At 45.8% G+C, this 19,050-nt stretch overlaps 1 protein-coding gene across 5 annotated transcripts in view; it reads right to left on the bottom strand.

Moving 5' to 3' along the window:
- The window catches only part of CDK5RAP2 (CDK5 regulatory subunit associated protein 2), a 184,434-nt gene extending 167,702 nt beyond the window's left edge, over positions 1–16,732 (bottom strand). For all 5 annotated transcript variants that reach the window (XM_061200019.1, XM_061200023.1, XM_061200021.1 and 2 more), the window contains exons 1-3: positions 16,637–16,732; positions 5,362–5,429; positions 2,296–2,363 (exon numbers count right to left, since the gene is read on the bottom strand). In XM_061200019.1, the coding sequence (XP_061056002.1) occupies positions 2,296–2,363; positions 5,362–5,429; positions 16,637–16,695 (195 nt within the window). In that variant the 5' untranslated portion in view covers positions 16,696–16,732. The remainder of the gene's footprint in view (positions 1–2,295; positions 2,364–5,361; positions 5,430–16,636) is intronic.
- Between the last annotated feature and the right edge of the window lie 2,318 nt (positions 16,733–19,050).

The raw sequence follows: 19,050 nt of genomic DNA, 5'->3' as shown, positions 1-19,050 counted from the left end.
CGTCTGCAGCTTGTGCTCCGCAACAAGAGAGGCCGCGATAGTGAGAGGCCCGCGCACCGCGATGAAGAGTGGCCCCCGCTCGCCGCAACTAGAGAAAGCCCACGCACAGAAACGAAGACCCAACACAGCCAAAAATAAATAAATAAATAAATAAAATTTAAAATTAGCATCAGATGCCAAGAGCATTTCCTATAAGCATCCCAACACAGAGATCATGCATTTAGTAGCTCAGGCCAGATGAAAATTTTCAGTGTTTTATAAAGACCTGAAAGCGAGACACTGAGAACAGTGTGGTCATTTCAATTTCAACTGCAGAATTTGCTCTTGAAAATGCTACAAAAAAAAATATCAATGCCATAAAAAACCTAACAGCAGCCAAAGGACCACAGTCATGAAGAAAAAACATAAATCCTAAAACATACTGGCAGAGAAGGCTCTCCCTCACCTTTAAGAAAATCAGTATTTGGGTCATCAAGGACACATCTGAGCAAGGGAAACGTGAATCACATGGCAGAGTAGACAAAAATAACAACAATAAATAGAACAGTAAGAAGGAGAAATAGGTAACACACAGAATGAACTCTGTGCTAGGCATATGTGTTTCACATATATTTACTCATTAATCCACACAACAGCCCTATGAAGTAGGAACTAGTAACATGTCCATTTTAAAGACAAAGGAAGTACAGAGAGGTTCAGTGACTGGCCCAAGGTCACCCAGCAGAAGTGGATGAGCAGGCAGTCTGGCTCCAGAGGCCATGGTCCTCAGGCAGCACAGACTGCCTCTGAAAACAGCTTTGCCATGTCGCATCTCTCAGCCTCTGTTTCTGCTACATATAATAAAGAGGGTTGGATTCAATTCAGAGATTTCTCCCAGTTCAAAAGGCAGACAACAAAATGTGAAGCCAAAATTCTAAGAGTCTGTTAAATTTTTCTATCTAGAAATAAAAATCAAAATTGTGCCCTTCAAAACTTAAATAACTCTGTATCTTGCAGAGCTGCTTCAATATTAAAGTAATATATATGAAGAGCTTAATGCTTCAAGTTCCCAGCTCAGAGCAAGAGCTCAATAAACAGTAGCTATTATTACTCTTATGATAAAACAGGAACAACCATTTAATAGTAGAGCACATTTTAATTACACACGATGTGGAATAATCAAATCTCATCTGTTTCAGGTCCCAGGCCCCACAGCATAGATCGGGTTGTACAGTTGAAATTGTAACAACTCAAAGCTCAGAAATTACTTGTTTCCATTAGAGATCTGACAAGTCATTTCTTCAATTGGTCACTGGTGGTTTGCAGATAACTATTAGCAGTAATGAGTATTCTAAATTAAATCCAGAGACAGTACCACTCTGTTCAGGAAAGACAACTGGAGAGAGAGAAACATGATGGTGGTACGTCCTTCCCTCTGTGTCCTCCATCTTCTCTCTGATAAATATCTCCCGTGTCTTGCATAGTATGGATTTCATTTGGTTACAAATGAAGAAGAGTCTAGATCTTCCCATGACAAATGAGAGCGCTGAGCAGGTAACTTGTTAAGGAGAAATGGAATTGGGAAAATAACCTTCTTTTCCTGTTACTTGACAACAAACCCCATCCACTAACAAATGAAACACACGATGCTGGAAGACAGTAAGCACTGAAGCCAAATCCATCACTGAGCAATCCATTCTTAGACAATTACCACACAGCAGTGGGAACAGGCCGCTCAGGTTTCATTCGACAGCAACAAAGATGCAGCCTGCAAAATGCAAGGAGGCCACACAGCGCAGCAAAAAGAATAACGGCTTTGGAGTCATTAAAAACCTGGATTCAAACCCCAGCTCTGTCACTCAAGTATGATGTGACCGTAAGCGAGTCTCCCCTAGTCTTAAGATTCTTTACCTGTAAAATGGGGATAATACAAAATACCTCAGTCACAGCGAGGATTCAATGGGGACCAGAAATAACACGCCTTACATCACAGGAAAGCCCTTAATACATGTTAGTGCCTCTCAGCTGTGCTACATGGTGACATCCTCTCGTTTGGGACACCAGAAATACACCGAACTCCCCAAGGCTGGAAACCACTGATCCTGTTGGAACCCGTAACTGGCCTGTGTGCAAAGGGCCGTCTGTGTAGGAATGTGAGGGTCGCCCAGAGAGCGCCCACGAGCTCTGGCATTCCTCCTAACCCTGGCCTTATCCAGTTTGGATGCTTCTTAAGAAATACCGCTCCCTCCTGGGTCTGGCTGGACAGTGGCTGCAGACGTGATTTGTGAGGGATGGTAATTTGGTATCTCCACTTACGTTTTCAAAGTCCTTCATGTTCCGGGCTCTGGTGGGAGACACCGTTTCTTCCGACACACGTGGGAGCACTATAAAAAGGGAAAACAGACACAGGAAAACGTCACGGTATGCAAACTGCCCAGCATCCCGACTAGAGAAGAAAAAAAAAAAATGACTAGCTTCCACAATATATTCTGTCTCGTGATTTGAGTCTACAGAAAGCTCTAAGCCATTATATTTCAAATATTTACGAATTACTTGAACTAGCCCCAATGTAACAATGTAAATGTCAGAAGATGAACCCAAAGAATGCATGGGGCAAACAAAGCAGAACTGCCCCGCTATGTACTTCCTTACTGCTTGTCATAAAATTATTTTGCTGAACAGGATATCATCTTCACATGTCAGCAACTAAAACAAACCATATCTGACTGACTTGACAGCAGGGGTTGGCAAACTTTTTCTTAAAATGCCAGACAATAAATATTTTAGGTTTTGCAGGCCATACACAAAGCCTCAAATCTGTCACAACCACTCAACACAAAAATACCCAAGGACAATTCAAAAACAAAGAAGCTGTGATCCAATAAAAGTTTATTTTCAAAAGCAGGCAGTGGGTCAGAAACTGCCAATCCCTGCTTCAGAGTGATTCAAGACTTTGCCAGTACCCAAATCTTTCCACAGCTTCTTTAATTCAACAAACATTTATTACACCCCTCCTCTGCGCCAAGCACCACGCGAGGTGCTGGGGAAGCAACGGTGAGAGAGACACGGATCCTGCACCCAAGAGGATCCCGATCCCGTGGGCAAGACGGAGATGTAAGCAAACTGTTCCACGCTGCACAAGTGCGTGGCACTTTTCAGGTGCTGAGGAAACGTGCGCTGAGTGAATGAGTGAATTCACTCTTCCCACAAGAATGCACTGAGGGCCTACTCTCTGCTTGGCACCATTCTAGAAACAAGACAGACAGAAGGAGCTGACAGTCTAGAAAGAGGAGACAGACAATAAACAAAACAATAGGTAATTACAGAGTATGTTCAAAGGTGATAAATGCTACGGAGAAAAATAACAGTGGGCAAGGATAGGAAATACCAATAGCAAGGGTGGGGTGAGGACTTGCAGTTTCAAATAAGGCGGTTAAATTGAGGAAGGGCTCACTGCGGAGGTGACCTCTGGGCAAACTTGGAGAAGGCACAGGGGAAAGGCCTGGGGTGGGAGATGCCCAGTGGATCTGAGGACCAGCCAAGAGGCCGATGGACGCGAGAGCAATAAAGGGGGACAGCAAGAGGTGGGTGAGCCAGGTGCTGGCAGACGGGCTGTGTATGGCCTCATTGTCTCCTCTCAGGACGCCAAGGATTCTGAGCTCAGGAGTAGCATTACGGGACTTGGGTTTCCACAGGCTCCCTCTGCCTGCCTCGCTGAGAACAGATTAAAAGGCGCTCCGAGAGAAACAAGGAGACCAGTTAGGAGAACACTGGGAGAATCCAGGCCAGAGGTCCTGATGGCTTAGACCAGGGAGGGAGGGTGAGAAGGGGTCTGATTCTGGGTACTTGTTAAGTAGCCAGCGGGAACAGATGAAACGAAATGCAGTGAAATACATACGGTTCAGAGAGGAAAGCACACCTAAGGCAGCCTAGGGAGAGCCAAGGAGGTGGTGGGCTTGCGCTGAGTCATAAAGACTCAAGCAGGCAGCAGGCAGCAGGCAGATGAGGGCAAAGGCCCAGAGGAGGGAGCGGGCGTGGCGCTCAGCATTCAGCAGACAAGCGGCTCAGGAGCCGGGCAGCGGCGGACTGTGCAGAGCCCCGTGCGCCAGACCGAGGGCACACAGGTTGCCTTCCTGTTTCTCAGACGGGCTGTGCTCTGTCACCTGTGTCTGTGTCCCCACCTAGGTCCCACTCATTCTTCAAGTCTTGACTCCAGTTCAGCTTCTTGGGAAACTCCGGCCCACCCCACCTCTTTCATCTGAGGGTAAATCTCCTTCTCATCCCCTCTCATAGCTCCTTTCACTTCTTCGCTTGTTACACTGACTGTGTGATCCATCCTGATGATTCTTTAGCTGTCTGCCTTCTAGGCTTGATCGGAACCATGATCGGAATCCCAGCACTGAGCCCAGAGCCTGGCATGAAGCAGATGTATAATATGGGCTGAATTAAGGAGGAGGCCTATCAATTTTCTGCTCCTAACTGCCTGGGCAGGAAAAAGAGAAACCAGAACTGCTGGATTGTATGTTTAAAGTAAAAGTTAATAGGTTCTAAAGGAAAACCTGGGGGTGGCCTGTAAGTTAAAAGAGTCTCCAGAAATAAACCTTGTGAAACTTACATTGTCTGCTCTAAACCCTTCTTCCTTTTGCACATAATCTCATCATTTTGGAGACAGAGTTGGGGGGGGGGGAAACAAGTCAAAATATCTCTAAGATATTTCAACGTGGCAAATTATTAGCACTTCCCACAGATACTTATGATAGCATCCCCTTTTTTCAGAAACAAAAATTACGAAGAACGCTTAGCAAAACCCAAACTGCAAAACAGAAAGTCTCCTCATGATCCAGCTTCAACACAGCAGACTGCTTATTTCCTCAGCGCTGTCTCCTGTGGTCTAACCAACTATTTGTCTCCAAAGGGCAGGCCCGTGTAGGAATGCTGGGCCTCAGCGGGCAACTGGAATCCAGCAGCCTGCCAGGAAGGCCTCTGCACACTGAAGTTTGGACAGCAGCCCTCAGGGGCCTCCAGCCACTCGGTAGCAGGGACCAACAGATCCTGCGAACCTGACCGAGTCACCAATTCAACATCCAGCCTCCACTGGTCATTCAGTTCAGCAAACACTGGCTGAACCCCTATAAGCGTGGTAGCAAGAAATGAAACTCGTGAAATATGGCCCAAAGGACATCAATTCCTCTAGTCCAGTGTTTATGAAAGGAGTAAGTAGCAGGTCAATATGTACACAAAATACTGTGTACCTCCTGGGAGCACCAAGCCATGCCAGGCTAGCTCGGGCCCTGGAACCATCAAAGCTCAGGCCCAGGCTCAAGGCCTGAAGGCCCTCGTGGCCTAGCGCCTACTTTCCTTGTTCTTACTTTGTGTACTTACCACCATTTCCCAAACCAGCAATGGGGCTGATGCCATCCAGGTCATCTGGTAAATTGGGAACAAGGCCACTAGGAGAGAACACGTGTGATAAAAGAAGAGTCAGTGTTTGAACAGCAGAGACTATCAGACGGACTGTCCGTCATCAGGTCACAGCCAGCCAGCTACCTGCGAGGCATGCAGTGCAGAGGTTAAGAACTCAGGCTTTGGGGCGGAGGTCTCGCTCTAACACTTAACAGCTGAGTAAGGTCAGTCATTCATTCACGCGTCAAGGGTTCTGTGGGCCATAGACGGGCTAGGTGCAGAGGCACCATGCCAAATATAAGCTACTGATGTTCCTGAGTCTTACTTTGTTAATTCATTACATGGGGATACCACCCTCTACCTGTAAAGATTAAATGAGTTAATGTATCAATATATAAACACTCAGCACATAGTAAGTGCTCACTAAATGGCATCTAGCGTTGTTTTTGTCATTACTATTATTATCATTATTAATATGCCTATCACAACCAAAAATTAAGCTTCCAAGAATCAGGCACCAATTCGGATGCTTTAAGAATATCAAACAAAAATGCAGAATTCACTGATTCAAGAAGTTTTACTGGTTGAATTACAAAAATAGGTTCAGTGAGGACCTGGAGACACTGACAGAAAACTAAACCATAATAGGAGGTGTGGTTCAACACAAAACACACCTCCCTGGATTCTGTTCTAAGCTCTGCCACGTACCTCTCCCAGCCTCACTTCCTTCATCTGTAAAAGGAGAACAGCAGCTACTTGATAGAGCAACTAGCAATTAAATAAGACAACAAGTGTCCAGCAAGTACCTGGCATATTGTGAGTATTCCATAAATGGGAGCAAAACACCCCTGTCACCTTGAAACATACAATGCTCGATAACTTACAAAAGATTTACCATCATGAGAATTGCCCAATTCCCTGAGGGTCTATGCACTTCTCAAAGGAAGGTGCTAAAGCCCAGATAATTTCAGCGGCCTACTCAGAGTCTCATGGCAGTTAAGTAGAGAACCAAGTCCAGAATCCGAGCCTTTTATGTCTAACCCCCAATAATGCTTCTCTGTCCCAAGCTGTAAACTAGGAGTTGATGGAAGTGCAGCTTGACTTCTTGGTAATTTGCTCTTTCCATGCCTCTAAATTCAGATCCATTCTGTTCCTAGGACAATTTTGCCTGATCACCAAACTTTGGAGTTGGAATGAACCTTCAAGATCAGAACCAAGCCAAAAACTGGATGTCGTAAAATTCCAACATCAAGAAAATGATTACAGGACTTCCCTGGTGGCGCAGTGGCTAAGAATCCGCCTGCCAATGCAGGGGACACCGGTTCAAGCCCTGGTCCGGGAAGATCCCACAGGCTGCAGAGCAGCTAAGCCCGGGCCACAACTACTGAAGCCCATGCTCTGAGAGCCCGTGCTCCGCAACAAGAGAAGCCACCGCAATGAGAAGCCTGCGCACCGCAACGAAGAGTAGCCCCGGCTCACCACAACTAGAGAAAGCCTGCACACAGCAATGAAGACCCAACGTAGCCAAAAAATAAATAAATAAAATAAAATAAATTAATTTTAAAAAAAACAAAATGATTACATTAAAAGTGTCTACTATGAGGATAACTAGGAAAAAAAAAACTCAAGTAGACTACGCCTTCAATTATTGAAAAAAAAAATACATGTACACCAAAGACACCTCAAATCCTTCTTGGAAACTAGGTGGGCTTTAAATATATATAACAAGACAACTGAAATATTAAAAATCATAATTTGCAGGGAAATGAGAGATATTTTCCTCCTTTTTAATTTTCTACAATTCTCAATTTCCTCCAATAAGTATCACTAGAAGGACAAACTCCATTTTCTAAACTGAATTGTAAAAATTAAAATCAGGGCTTCCCTGGTGGCGCAGTGGTTGAGAATCTGCCTGCTAATGCAGGGGACACGGGTTCGAGCCCTGGTCTGGGAAGGTCCCACATGCCGCGGAGCAACTAGGCCCGTGAGCCACAACTACTGAGCCTGCGCGTCTGGAGACTGTGCTCCGCAACAAGAGAGGCCACGATAGTGAGAGGCCCGCGCACCGCGATGAAGAGTGGCCCCCGCTTGCCGCAACTAGAGAAAGCCCTCGCACAGAAACGAAGACCCAACATAGCCAAAAATAAATTAATTAATTAATTAATTTTAAAAAAAATTAAAATCAAGTTCGATCACCACCCTTTGCAGATGGTGGCCCAGTGGCCCAAGATCACACACCAGGTTATTGGTCAAGCTTAGCCTACAGTCTGGTCTCTACATTCCCAAGTTTGGGGTTCTCTCCATCACAGCCATTGATTTACTACTGTTGGAGAAAATGGCCCACCAATCACTCAAGCCAAGATCAATCATGGTTGAAAACCACGTGGCAGGCAAAGCCAAAGAATTTGGTCTTAGGCAAATTTCCAACAGGCAGACAGCGAAGTTTGAAAAATGACATTTGACACCGCAACTCAGAAGAAACTACTATTTAATGCAGCAATTCCGGCCTGGTTCCTGCCAACTTTCCATTTGGGCTTTACCTGCCCACTTCTTAAATGCCATGAACCTCTGTCATCTGCAGTCTCAGTCAGTTCCAGCCACACCTCCACCTTTAAGAATTCACCTTTAGACCAAAAGACAACCCTCAGAATGGGAGAAAATATTTGCAAATGAAGCAACTGACAAAGGATTAATTTCCAAGATTTACAAGCAGCTCATGCAGCTCAATAACAAAAAAACGAACAACCCAATCCAAAATTGGGCAGAAGACCTAAATAGACATTTCTCCAAAGAAGATATACAGATTGCCAACAGACACATGAAAGAATGCTCAACATCATTAATCATTAGAGAAATGCAAATCAAAACTACAATGAGATATCATCTCACACCGGTCAGAATGGCCATCATCAAAAAATCTAGAGGGGCTTCCCTGGTGGCGCAGTGGTTAAGAATCCTCCTGCCAATGCAGAGGACACGGGTTCGAGCCCTGGTCTGGGAAGATCCCACATGCCGCGGAGCAACTAGGTCCGTGAGCCACAACTACTGAGCCTGCGCGTCTGGAGCCTGTGCTCCGCAACAAGAGAGGCCGCGATAATGAGAGGCCCGCGCACCGCGATGAAGAGTGGCCCCCACTTGCCGCAACTAGAGAAAAGCCCTCGCACAGAAACAAAGACCCAACACAGCCAAAAAAATAAATAAATAATTAATTAATTTAAAAAAAAAAAAAAAAAAATCTAGAAACAATAAATGCTGGAGAGGGTGTGGAGGAAAGGGAACCCCCTTGCACTGTTGGTGGGAATGTAAATTGATACAGCCACTATGGAGAACAGTATGGAGGTTCCTTAAAAAACTACAAATAGAACTACCATACGACCCAGCAATCCCACTACTGGGCATATACCCTGAGAAAACCATAATTCAAAAAGAGTCATGTACCACAATGTTCATTGCAGCTCTATTTACAATAGCCAGGACATGGAAGCAACCTAGGTGTCCATCATCGGATGAATGGATAAAGAAGATGTGGCACATATATACAATGGAATATTACTCAGCCATAAAAAGAAATGAAATGGAGGTATTTGTAATGAGGTGGATGGAGTTAGAGTCTGTCATACAGAGTGAAGTAAGTCAGAAAGAGAAAAAGAAATACAGTATGCTAACACATATATATGGAATCTAAGGAAGAAAAAAAAAAAGGCCATGAAGAACCTAATGGCAAGACGGGAATAAAGACACAGACCTACTAGAGAATGGACTTGAGGATATGGGGAGGGGGAGGGGTGAGATGTGACAGGGTGAGAGAGTGTCATGGACATATATACACTACCAAATGTAAAATAGATAGCTACTGGGAAGCAGCCGCATAGCACAGGGAGATCAGCTCGGTGCTTTGTGACCACCTAGAGGGGTGGGATGGGGAGGGTGGGAGGGAGGGAGATGCAAGAGGGAAGAGATATGGGAACATATGTATATGTATAACTGATTCACTTTGTTATAAAGCAGAAACTAACACACCATTGTAAAGCAATTATACTTCAATAAAGATGTTTAAAAAAAAAAAAAAGAATTCACCTTTATGTATCCCATTCTGATCATTCACTCTAGGCCTTAGAACTAAAGTTGGGGCTTCATGGGGCCCCACCCGAAGTCAAAACTAGGCAAGCAAAGGAAAAGGGTTTAGATATGATTTTATCATGGTATGGATGGGGGAGACTAAGGCCCAGAAAGGGAAGGAACACATTTGCTCAAAATCACAAGCAGTTGGTAGTAAAGCTGAGACCAAAATCCAGGTGTCTCCGTGCCCTTGCCACTCGCTAACCAGCATCCGGGCTGCCCAAAGCTCCTACTCAGTGGGGCACATAGTCAGGGCCAGTTTCCTCACGTGCAAAACACAGCATAGCCATAACCACTACCCTGCAGGGGCCCAGCGCCGAACAGACACCACGCTCAGGGACAGGCAGCCTCCCGCCTACTCCGCGCCGCAGCCCTTCAGTGGTAGGTGGTAGTTTTTAGATGTTGCCATTTTTTTTTAATGAGGAAAAGGGAGGCCCAGGAAAGTTAATAAGCTGAAAGACCAAGCTGGCCTGATTTCAAAGCCCATGCTCTTAGCCTCTACACCAGCCTGGCCCCCGCCAGCGCCTTCCTCAAGGGGCTGTGGTGAGGCCCCCACGAATCGAGGCAGGGCCTTCCAGAGTCTGCACAGCGCACGGCCACGTGGCTGCTTCCTGTCTACTATGTGTCGGGTAAATGAACGAACGCTCACCTGCACTTCACCGACCACTTCATCCTCCTAGCTCGCTCCACCGCCCCCCAAAAGGGGTGATCTCCTGAACCCGTACATGGCAGCCAACAACTGTCCCTCCACGCAAGGCCCAACGAGGATGGAACGTTTCACGGACAAAGCGTTATGAGAGCCGTGGATGGACTGGACATCACATTCAGAAAACAACTACACCAACTACAGTCTTGTCTGTCTTTCAACAACTTGTTTTTCATTCTATGTCATGTATTCTTAATGAGAGAAAAATATACATAAATACAAAATAGACAGACAAGCTTCAAGTTCTCCTTGACTACTCACTCCCATCTTGGTCTCCTCCTAAGAGGTAACCACTCTTGTCAGCAAGACATTCCAAACCTTTCCCTATGTATGTAATTGTATATGCAGCATCTTTTCGTCACTAATGTGTCCTAAAGATGTTTTCATGACAGTACAAACAGATCTACCTCAGTGTTTTTAACTCCTACAAAGCACTGTATAGCAGTGTTTGCAAATTTTATTGACCCCAACCCACAGAAGGAAATATATTACCCTTCATTCTTGAAATTCTTTCTATTCTGTTCTACTCAATTTTTTTTTTTAATTCTGATTGCAACCTACTACATTCAATTTCATGAGTTGCCAATGGGTCACAGTCTGAAAGACACTTGTAAAAGGATGCGTATTTACCAGGCCTCCTGATGATAATTCAATGTTTCTAAATCGTTCCTTTCACAAACAATGCTGGATCTCCTTATACAGGTCTCATTGTGCACATGTGTGAGGATTTCTCTAGTCAGATAGATAGCAAGAAGTGGAATTGCTGGGTCTAAACACATTCACATTTTTTTAATGGGCAAAGGATTTGAAAATATACAAAAGGCTAATAAGCACATGAAAAAATGTTCAACATCATTAGTCGTTAGGGAAATGCAAATCAATACCACAATGAGATACCCTGTCACATCCCCAAGGATAGCTATAAGCAAAGACAGACAATAACAAGTGTTGACACGGCAATGGAGAAATAAGAACCCTCATATACTGCTGGCGAGCATGTAAGATGGTGCAGCCACTTTAGAAGAGAGTTGGGCAGTTCCCTCAAAATGTTAAACATACAGAATTACCATATGACCCAGCAACCCTACTCCCAGAGAAACAAAAATTTATGTCCACACTAAAACTTGTACACAAATAAGTGTTTATAGCAACATTATTCATAACAGCCAAAAAAGCAGAAACAACCCAAATGTCATCAACCAGTGAATGAATAAACAAAATATGGCATCAATACATGTACATAATGGAATACTATTCAGGCACAGAAAGGAATGAAGTACTAATACATGCTACAACATGGATGAACCTCACAAAAGACCACATATAGTAAAATCCCATTTATATGAAATGTCCGGAATAGGCAAATCTATAGACAAAAAGTAGATTGTGGTTGCCTAGGGCTGGGGGAAGGGGAAGGAGGAGAAATGTGGAATGTTATAGACTAAATGTTTGTGGCCCCCCAGAATTCATATGATGAAACCCTACCCACCCACCCCCCAAGTGATAGTATTAGGAGGTGGCCCTTTGGGAGGTAGTTAAGTCTAGATGAGGTAATGAGGGTGGAACCCTCAGGAATGGGATTAGTGCCCTTAAGGGTTCCCAGAGCTCTTGCTTCCTCTCTCTGCTCTCCACCATGTGAGGATACAATGAGAAGTATCAATAGGTAGTCTGCAACCCAGAAGAGGGTCCTCACTAGAACCTGACCATGCTGGCACCCTGATCTTGGACTTCCAGTCTCCAGAACTGTGAGAAATAAACTTCTGTTGTCTATAAGTCACCCAGTCTATAGTTTTTTTGTTACAGCAGCCCAAGCTAAGACAGGGAGTGAATGTTAATGGACACAGGGTTTCTTTTTTGGATGATGAAAATGTTCTAAAATTAAGATTATGGTGATGACTGCACAACTCTGTAAATATACTAAAAAAACCCACATTGAATAGTATATTTCAAATGGGTGAACTTTACGGCATATAAATCAGATTTCAGTAAAGCTGTTAGAAGAAAAACACAAGGCACATTTTTAACACCAAACTGTGTTCCACGAAGACTGTACCAGTTGACACTCTGTTGTGCACTTTTTCACACAGTGATTACAAAGCAGCATTTTACTACTAAATATGGAGCCTGTATTCACGGTATTTATCTTTTCAAAAGGAGACTGAACAAAATTGATTCATTCAACAAATATTTGTTGAGCCTCTACCATGTGCCAGACACAGTTCTAGGGCAGATACAGTGGGGAAGAAGCCAGATGTGCTCCCTGCTCTCACTGAGCTAACACTGGCGACAGAGAGCACCTCCTCAAACCTCACAGCCTAGGGGTACCTCTGGTCCAAGGTCGGCCTTGGATTAAGCTTTCAAGCCTTCACCAGAAATTTCATTCCACCATCCTCTTTCTCAACCTCCTTCTACAAAATCCATAAAGGCACTCTTTGCCTGAGAAAGTACAAACTGTACAAAACTACAGGAAACATGTCTTTCTGGTCTGCCCCTAACTGGGCAGCAAGCACTTAATGGCCATGTACTTGAGGAACCCATAGATGTACAAGCCTGGGCCAGGCCTTAGGAAGCTCACAGGGAGAGGCAGAATCCTGGGCTTGAAAACAAATGGGTGAACCCAGGGGTGTGAGCACAGAGGACTTTGTCCAGGAAACAGTACAACATGGTAACAGTAAAACAAAAACAGCCAACATTTAATGTACTCCTCAGTCAGTGCTGGGTACTTAATACATACAATCTTGCTTCATCCACGACATCACCCAACAAAACAGATATTATCACTGAAGAGAAACTGAGGATTAGGAGGGTTAAGCGAATTACGCAAGCAGCACAGCTAGTGACTGGCTGAGGCAGGATGCAGATGCAGACATCCTGCGTACAAAGTGCAGGTTCTTTCGACACCATCAGGCAGGACCTAATGAAGGGCCTTAGCTCAGGCGAGGCTCCAGGGGCCGGAGCTCTTGGGGCACCCACAGGTGATCAGTTTTGGAGAGAATAACACACACTGACCTAATTCAGCAGAAGTCCAAGGACAAACTGGACTCTGGTCTAGTCTCTAAAACTGGGGCTTGGATGTAAGCAAGCAGAAGAGTACTCATGTTAGCATAAAAAGAGATTTTACTGCAGGGGTTTTTCTCATCTACTGTGACCACCTGACGGAGAAGCGGACTCTCTCAGGACATTTCTGCCACTCTTTGAGGGCCAGTTCAAGCACCAGCAGGTCCAAAAAATCCCCCAGAATCCTCTCAGAATTGGTTCACAGAACTGGCTGGAAGGCAAGACATGGTACTGATAGCCAGGCTTTGGAGTCTGTAGGCCTGGATTTAAATCCTGGCTCGATCATGTACTTTTTGTGGGATCCCAGACCGTTCACGTCACCTCTCTGAACCTCAGGGTCCTCACCTGTAAAAGGGGGATAAAACTGTCACCCCACCAGATCATTGTTTATTCAGTGATTTAACAAATGGTTACTGAGCCCCTACTACGAGCCAGATACCAGATTAGGAAGTCGGGTTACAAAGATGATCAACATGCAGCCCCTGCTCTCATGTAGGTCAGAGTCTAATCTGGGAGACAGACAAGTTAACAGTCGTACCTGCAGTGGCCAGTACGGGAGCCACCAGCCACCTGGACCTACTGAGCACCTGAAATGTGGCTCATTCAAGTTGAGAAGGGACATAAGTGTAAAACACACACTGGACTTCAGAGACTTAGTAAGATAAAAAAGAAGGTAAAATATCTCATTAATAATTTTTTTCACAAGTTAGAATGATAATATATGGAAATATTGGGTTAAATAAAACATATTAACATTAATTTCACCAGTCTCTTTTTACTTTTTGAATGTGGTTATTAGAAAGTTTTAAATTACATACATGGCTCAAATTATATGCTGACTGGACCACACTAGTTAATAAAATTCAGTGAAGTCATGGGACTTCCCTGGTAGCCCAGTGGTTAAGACTCTGAGCTTCCACTGCAGGAAGTGTGGGTTCGATCCCTGGTCGGGGAACTAAGATCCTGCATGCCGCGTAGTGTGGCCAAAAAAACAAAAAAATTCAGTGAAGTCAATGAGGGCTGTGAACAGGTCAGTGATGGGGGGACTAGAGGAGAACAGAGGGCCCAGGTGGGGATAGGGGGATATCAGTGAAGACTTCCTGGCAGTACCATCTAAACTGAGACCTGAAAAATAATAAGGCAAAGGGGGAGGGGGGAGGGCAATCCAGGCCGCAGGAACAGCGAGTGCACAGGCCCAGCTGTAAGAAAGAACAAGGCAGATCATTCATAACTGTTTGGCAGCCAGCAAGAGTGACGGGCTTGGGGAGGAGACAGGGAAGGAAGAGGGAGGACAGGAGGTTAGTGAGGTAGATGCACCAGAGTATAAAGAACTCGGAAGCCATATTAAAGAACTTCATCCTGAGGGCAGAGAGGAGCCAGGGAGGGTATAAAGCAGGTGAGTAAGAGATTAGTTACCAGGAATGTATGCAGCACCAGGGTCACCAGCAAAGGCAGGGAGAGGAGGGAAAGGAGAATATCTGATGCTCTGTTGAGCTGCTACTCTGGGTCAGACATTAGGCTTAAACCCTTTTAGACTCACCCATGTTACAGATAATGAAAACTGAGGCTCACAGAGGGTGACTTGCCCAAGGTCACAGGATTGTTAAGTGGCAGAATTGGGACTGAAACCCAATTAGGTCTAGGTCCCAAAACCCAAGTGCTTGGCCAACTGGTGCTGAGATGTGAAAAGCTGTCTGAGAGAATAATAATGGACTTTACCTTAACGGCAATGAAAAGCATTAAACATGTAAAGCAGCAGACTGTGACAATCAGATTTATATTTTAAAAAGAGCTTTTAAGCTGTAGTATAAAAGGCTATCAGAGGTGTGAAGGAAACCAGGACAATCCAGATGAGAGGTCATACTGCAATATACTGGGGCAGTGGCAGAAAGATGAAGAGAAAGGGACATGATGAACTACCTTAGGATCCAATTAGCAGGAGCTGCAAAGGGCCTTGCTCTGTGCCTGATAACTAGTAGGTTCTCAATAAACAGAGTAACCATTTGTCCAAGGTTTGCCCAAGACAGGACCTGTTTATGCCTGCTGCTCAGGTATAAATTAATTGTGCCCATTTTACTCTTAAAACCCTCCAGATTCGCACAACAAATAACACGTCACCGTTTCAGTTAGGATCTGTTGACTACAAGAAGCAGCCTGTCCCTAGCAGAGCTGGATAAACACTGCAGATTCTCAGTTAGGGATCACCTCTGAGACCTTCTACCCTCTCCCCAACAAGGAGCCCAGGACAACCAAAGGGCCCCAACCCTGCAGCAGTGCAGGGCTTTGTCAGGCCTTCCTACCAGGAGAGACCCCTGCCGCACCAGCAATGTGGACGCCAACTGCCTCTTGGGACAGGTGCATTGGGAGGCCACTCTCAGACATTATTCCCCAGTTTGTATTACTGTTGATGATGATGATGATGATAATGACAACACCATATCTTTTTCTTTTTTTATCTTTTGGCCTCGCCCCGTGGCATGTGGAATCTTAGTTCTCCCACCAAGGATTGAACCCACACCCCCTGCATTGGTGTCGTCGAGCCTTAACCACTGGGCCACCAGGTAAGTCCCCCGAATCAATGAGGGGGGACAATCAATCAATCAATCAATTTGAGCCCCCCTTAGGGCTCAAATGCACCTGAGATCAGTAAACTGAGCCCAAGAGAGCCCATTTTTTAAGCACTGATTATATGCCAAGCACTACTCCTGCCAAGCAAATTGCTGGGTGGGCATCTTCTCTTTTGATCCTCACCCCAACTCTGTTGGGTGGCTATTACTACCAGCCTCCTTTTACAGATGGGAAAGTAGATTAAACCATTTTATCAAGGTCATACAGCTAGTTAGTTTAAAGGGCTGGATTTGAATCCAGTTCTGTTCAACTCCAGCCAAGGTTCCTAACCACTGCACTCCATAGCCTGAGTCTTGGTGGCCACTATGTGACCCCATAAGCAAAGTCTGGACAGACCAACTGCACTCCCCATAATGAAAGCAAATCCCCAAACCAGCATGAACCATCAAGTACCCTCAAGGTCCCCGCCCCTCAACCAGCCCCCACTAATTGCACACTCCAAGAGGTCCCCATCTCCCACCCTTTCAGAGAACCCTTTACCTGTCCCTCACCTCCTCTTCAAAGTATGTCCCGAAATGCGAGAGGCGGGCGTGGGGCAGGTCGGGACCTCCCAACCACCTACACTCAGTATCAGTGGGCGGGTCCCCAAAGAGATCCCCCCCCCCAAGAAACCCATCCCACATACTGCCCATGTCCAGAACCCTCAAACACCCAAAGAGCAAACCCCAAGTCTCGGATGGAGCAAACCCCCATCAGCGGGAACCCCGGCCTGGTTACCGCGAACCCCCAAAGGCCGGGCCGCACCTGCAGCCGCTGCGTATCCCGGGGAGGGTGACGTCCTCTTCCAACACCGAGTCCATCATGGACACAGAGGAGGTGGTGGCGTTGGTGTCTGGAGGCGTCGCCACCGGTTTCCCTCCCCACCCCCGCCCCTGGTCGCGACCCGCCCGGCTCCCCAGGTCCCCGCCCCCTCCAACCCAGGTCTCGTTCGGACTCCGGCGGCGCCGCTGGAATTCAAACCGCAGCCGCTGCCATCTTTCCCGGCGCTTCTTCCTACGGAAATGAGGCGGGGTCACCGAGGCGCGCGCTATGAAGCCGACCGGCCGGGCCCCGAGGCCGGGCCGGGCAGCGCGGGCGGGCGCCATCTTAACTAATGGCAGGGGGCGTCTGCACTTGCGCCAGCAAGACTTAAGGAAAGAGAGGCAGGATGCCATTTTTAGTGAGGGCACTCGGCCCGAGGCCAGGGCAGGTGCCATCTTTGTTGAGGGCTGAATCGGCCTTGGGCCGTTAATTTAAGCGGGAGATGGGAATCCAGCACCTCTCGGGACCCGCAGAGTTCTTAACCAGGTGTGTACTTTTCTAGAATAATGACTCCGAACCTTAGGGTCTGGGCATCCCAAAGGCTTCCTCCTTGAGCTGAAACTCAGATAATCCGGTGCTGCCTCGCTTTAGAAAAATCCGACCTAAAGCAGTAATTTGCACAGTTTGAAACGAAGAAGCTCATCCCTATGAGCCTAGTGGTCAGGGACTCTCCCTCTCCAATCTCTCACCTGGTGAACCTTTATTACCGTTAGGGCTCAAATGCACCTGAGATCAGTAAACTGAGCCCAAGAGAGAGGAAAGTCTTGCCGAAGGTCATGTACCATAAGTCGGTCAACTGGAGCCAGACCCGTGGTTCCTGCCAACTATATCCGAGCTCTCTGCATAACCCTGGCTGCCTTTCTTAAAGCAAATAGCAATCACCAAACACCTAGATAATTTGGCAGAGCTTGGCCAGTGAAATCGACCTTCCTCTCTTCACTCAGTGTTGCTACCCTTTCTCTGCAGACTGTCAGGACTGTTCTCAGTGCTGCCTGAAAATAACTTGAAAAGATGAGTGACTGGGTAGATGTACGTGTCCTCCGTCAGCCTCAGTTTCCTCGTTCTTTCCAAAAGAGGCCTTCTTTAATCCTCTAATCTACATCAAGCCCTTTCTTGTATTCTTAGCAATCTGTGTTTTTTCTCTGTGGGGCTTACCACATTTTGCAGTTCTATACTTCCGTATATAATTTTTTTTAACTGTATCCCTTTTGCAGTAGACTGGAAGCTCGGTAAGGGCAAAGACTGTGTTCTGAATTGTTCACGGCTGTATCCCCAACACCTAGCACTGTGCCTGCCACCCAGCAGATGTTTAAACAGATATGTTGAGTGAATGATTCAATCAATCTGGAAAATGGGGCTAATACCTATCCTGCAAGGGGTTTTTTATAATCCATTTTATTGAAGAATTATTGATTTACAATGTTGTGTTAGTTTCTGCTGTACAGCAAAGTGATTCAGTTACATGTATATAGATATATATATTCTTTTTCATATTCTTTTCTATATAGTTTATTACAGAATATTGAATATAGTTCCCAGTGCTATACAGTAGGACCTTGTTGTTTATCCATTCTATAAATAATAGTTTGCATATTATCCTGCAAGGTTTTTGTGACAATGTGGAGATGACCTAAGATACCTTTAGTAGCTCAGTCAATGGTAATCCCATCTCTCTCTCTCTCTCTCTCATACACACACACACACACACCTTTAGTGAAGGCTACAAGGCTCATGGTCCTGCACCTGTCCCTCTTCCATTTCCAGATCTTCAACCACCCCCAGAATCAGCAATAAAATAACAGCCTGAAAGAGAGTGGGCAGGAACCAGCTGGCACACAGGGAAGGGGCAGTCCCTGAATCCCTGGAACCAGCAGTCCTTGCCAATGCTAAGTTCAACCAATGAGATGAGTGTATCCAAAAGCAGGGAAGCTGGGGTGTCAGGATTCCTGCCCTGGTTCTGGCACTGACTCTGTGACCTTTGCCAGACTGCTCCTCTTCTCTGGGCCTCAGTTTCCCCAGCTGTAAAACAAGAGGGTGGGACTGGATGGATGTCTCAGGACCTCACAGCACTGGAGCAGATTTCTTTGTGTCGATTTCAAAGCTACTAACGCACAGCCAGCTCTATTCTGGTGAGGGAGTCTGAGTTACAAATCATCACTTCCCAGATGAAGGAACTAACTTTCCATCCAGCAGATGAAAGCTCTTGAGAAAGGACACAAGGAAGAGGATGTGCACAGTTTGACATTCCTTACGTGACACTTGTACCTGGTATATCACAGGCACCACCGCATCTCACCCTCACAACCACCCTCAGCATAGGTGTTACTGTTATCCCCATTTCTCTCACAGATGAGAAG

Source organism: Eubalaena glacialis, chromosome 9, assembly GCF_028564815.1.
Source record: "Eubalaena glacialis isolate mEubGla1 chromosome 9, mEubGla1.1.hap2.+ XY, whole genome shotgun sequence".
Taxonomy (NCBI): domain Eukaryota; kingdom Metazoa; phylum Chordata; class Mammalia; order Artiodactyla; family Balaenidae; genus Eubalaena; species Eubalaena glacialis.
Note: the sequence above shows the minus strand (reverse complement) of the source record. Positions and strands in the feature narration are given on the sequence as shown.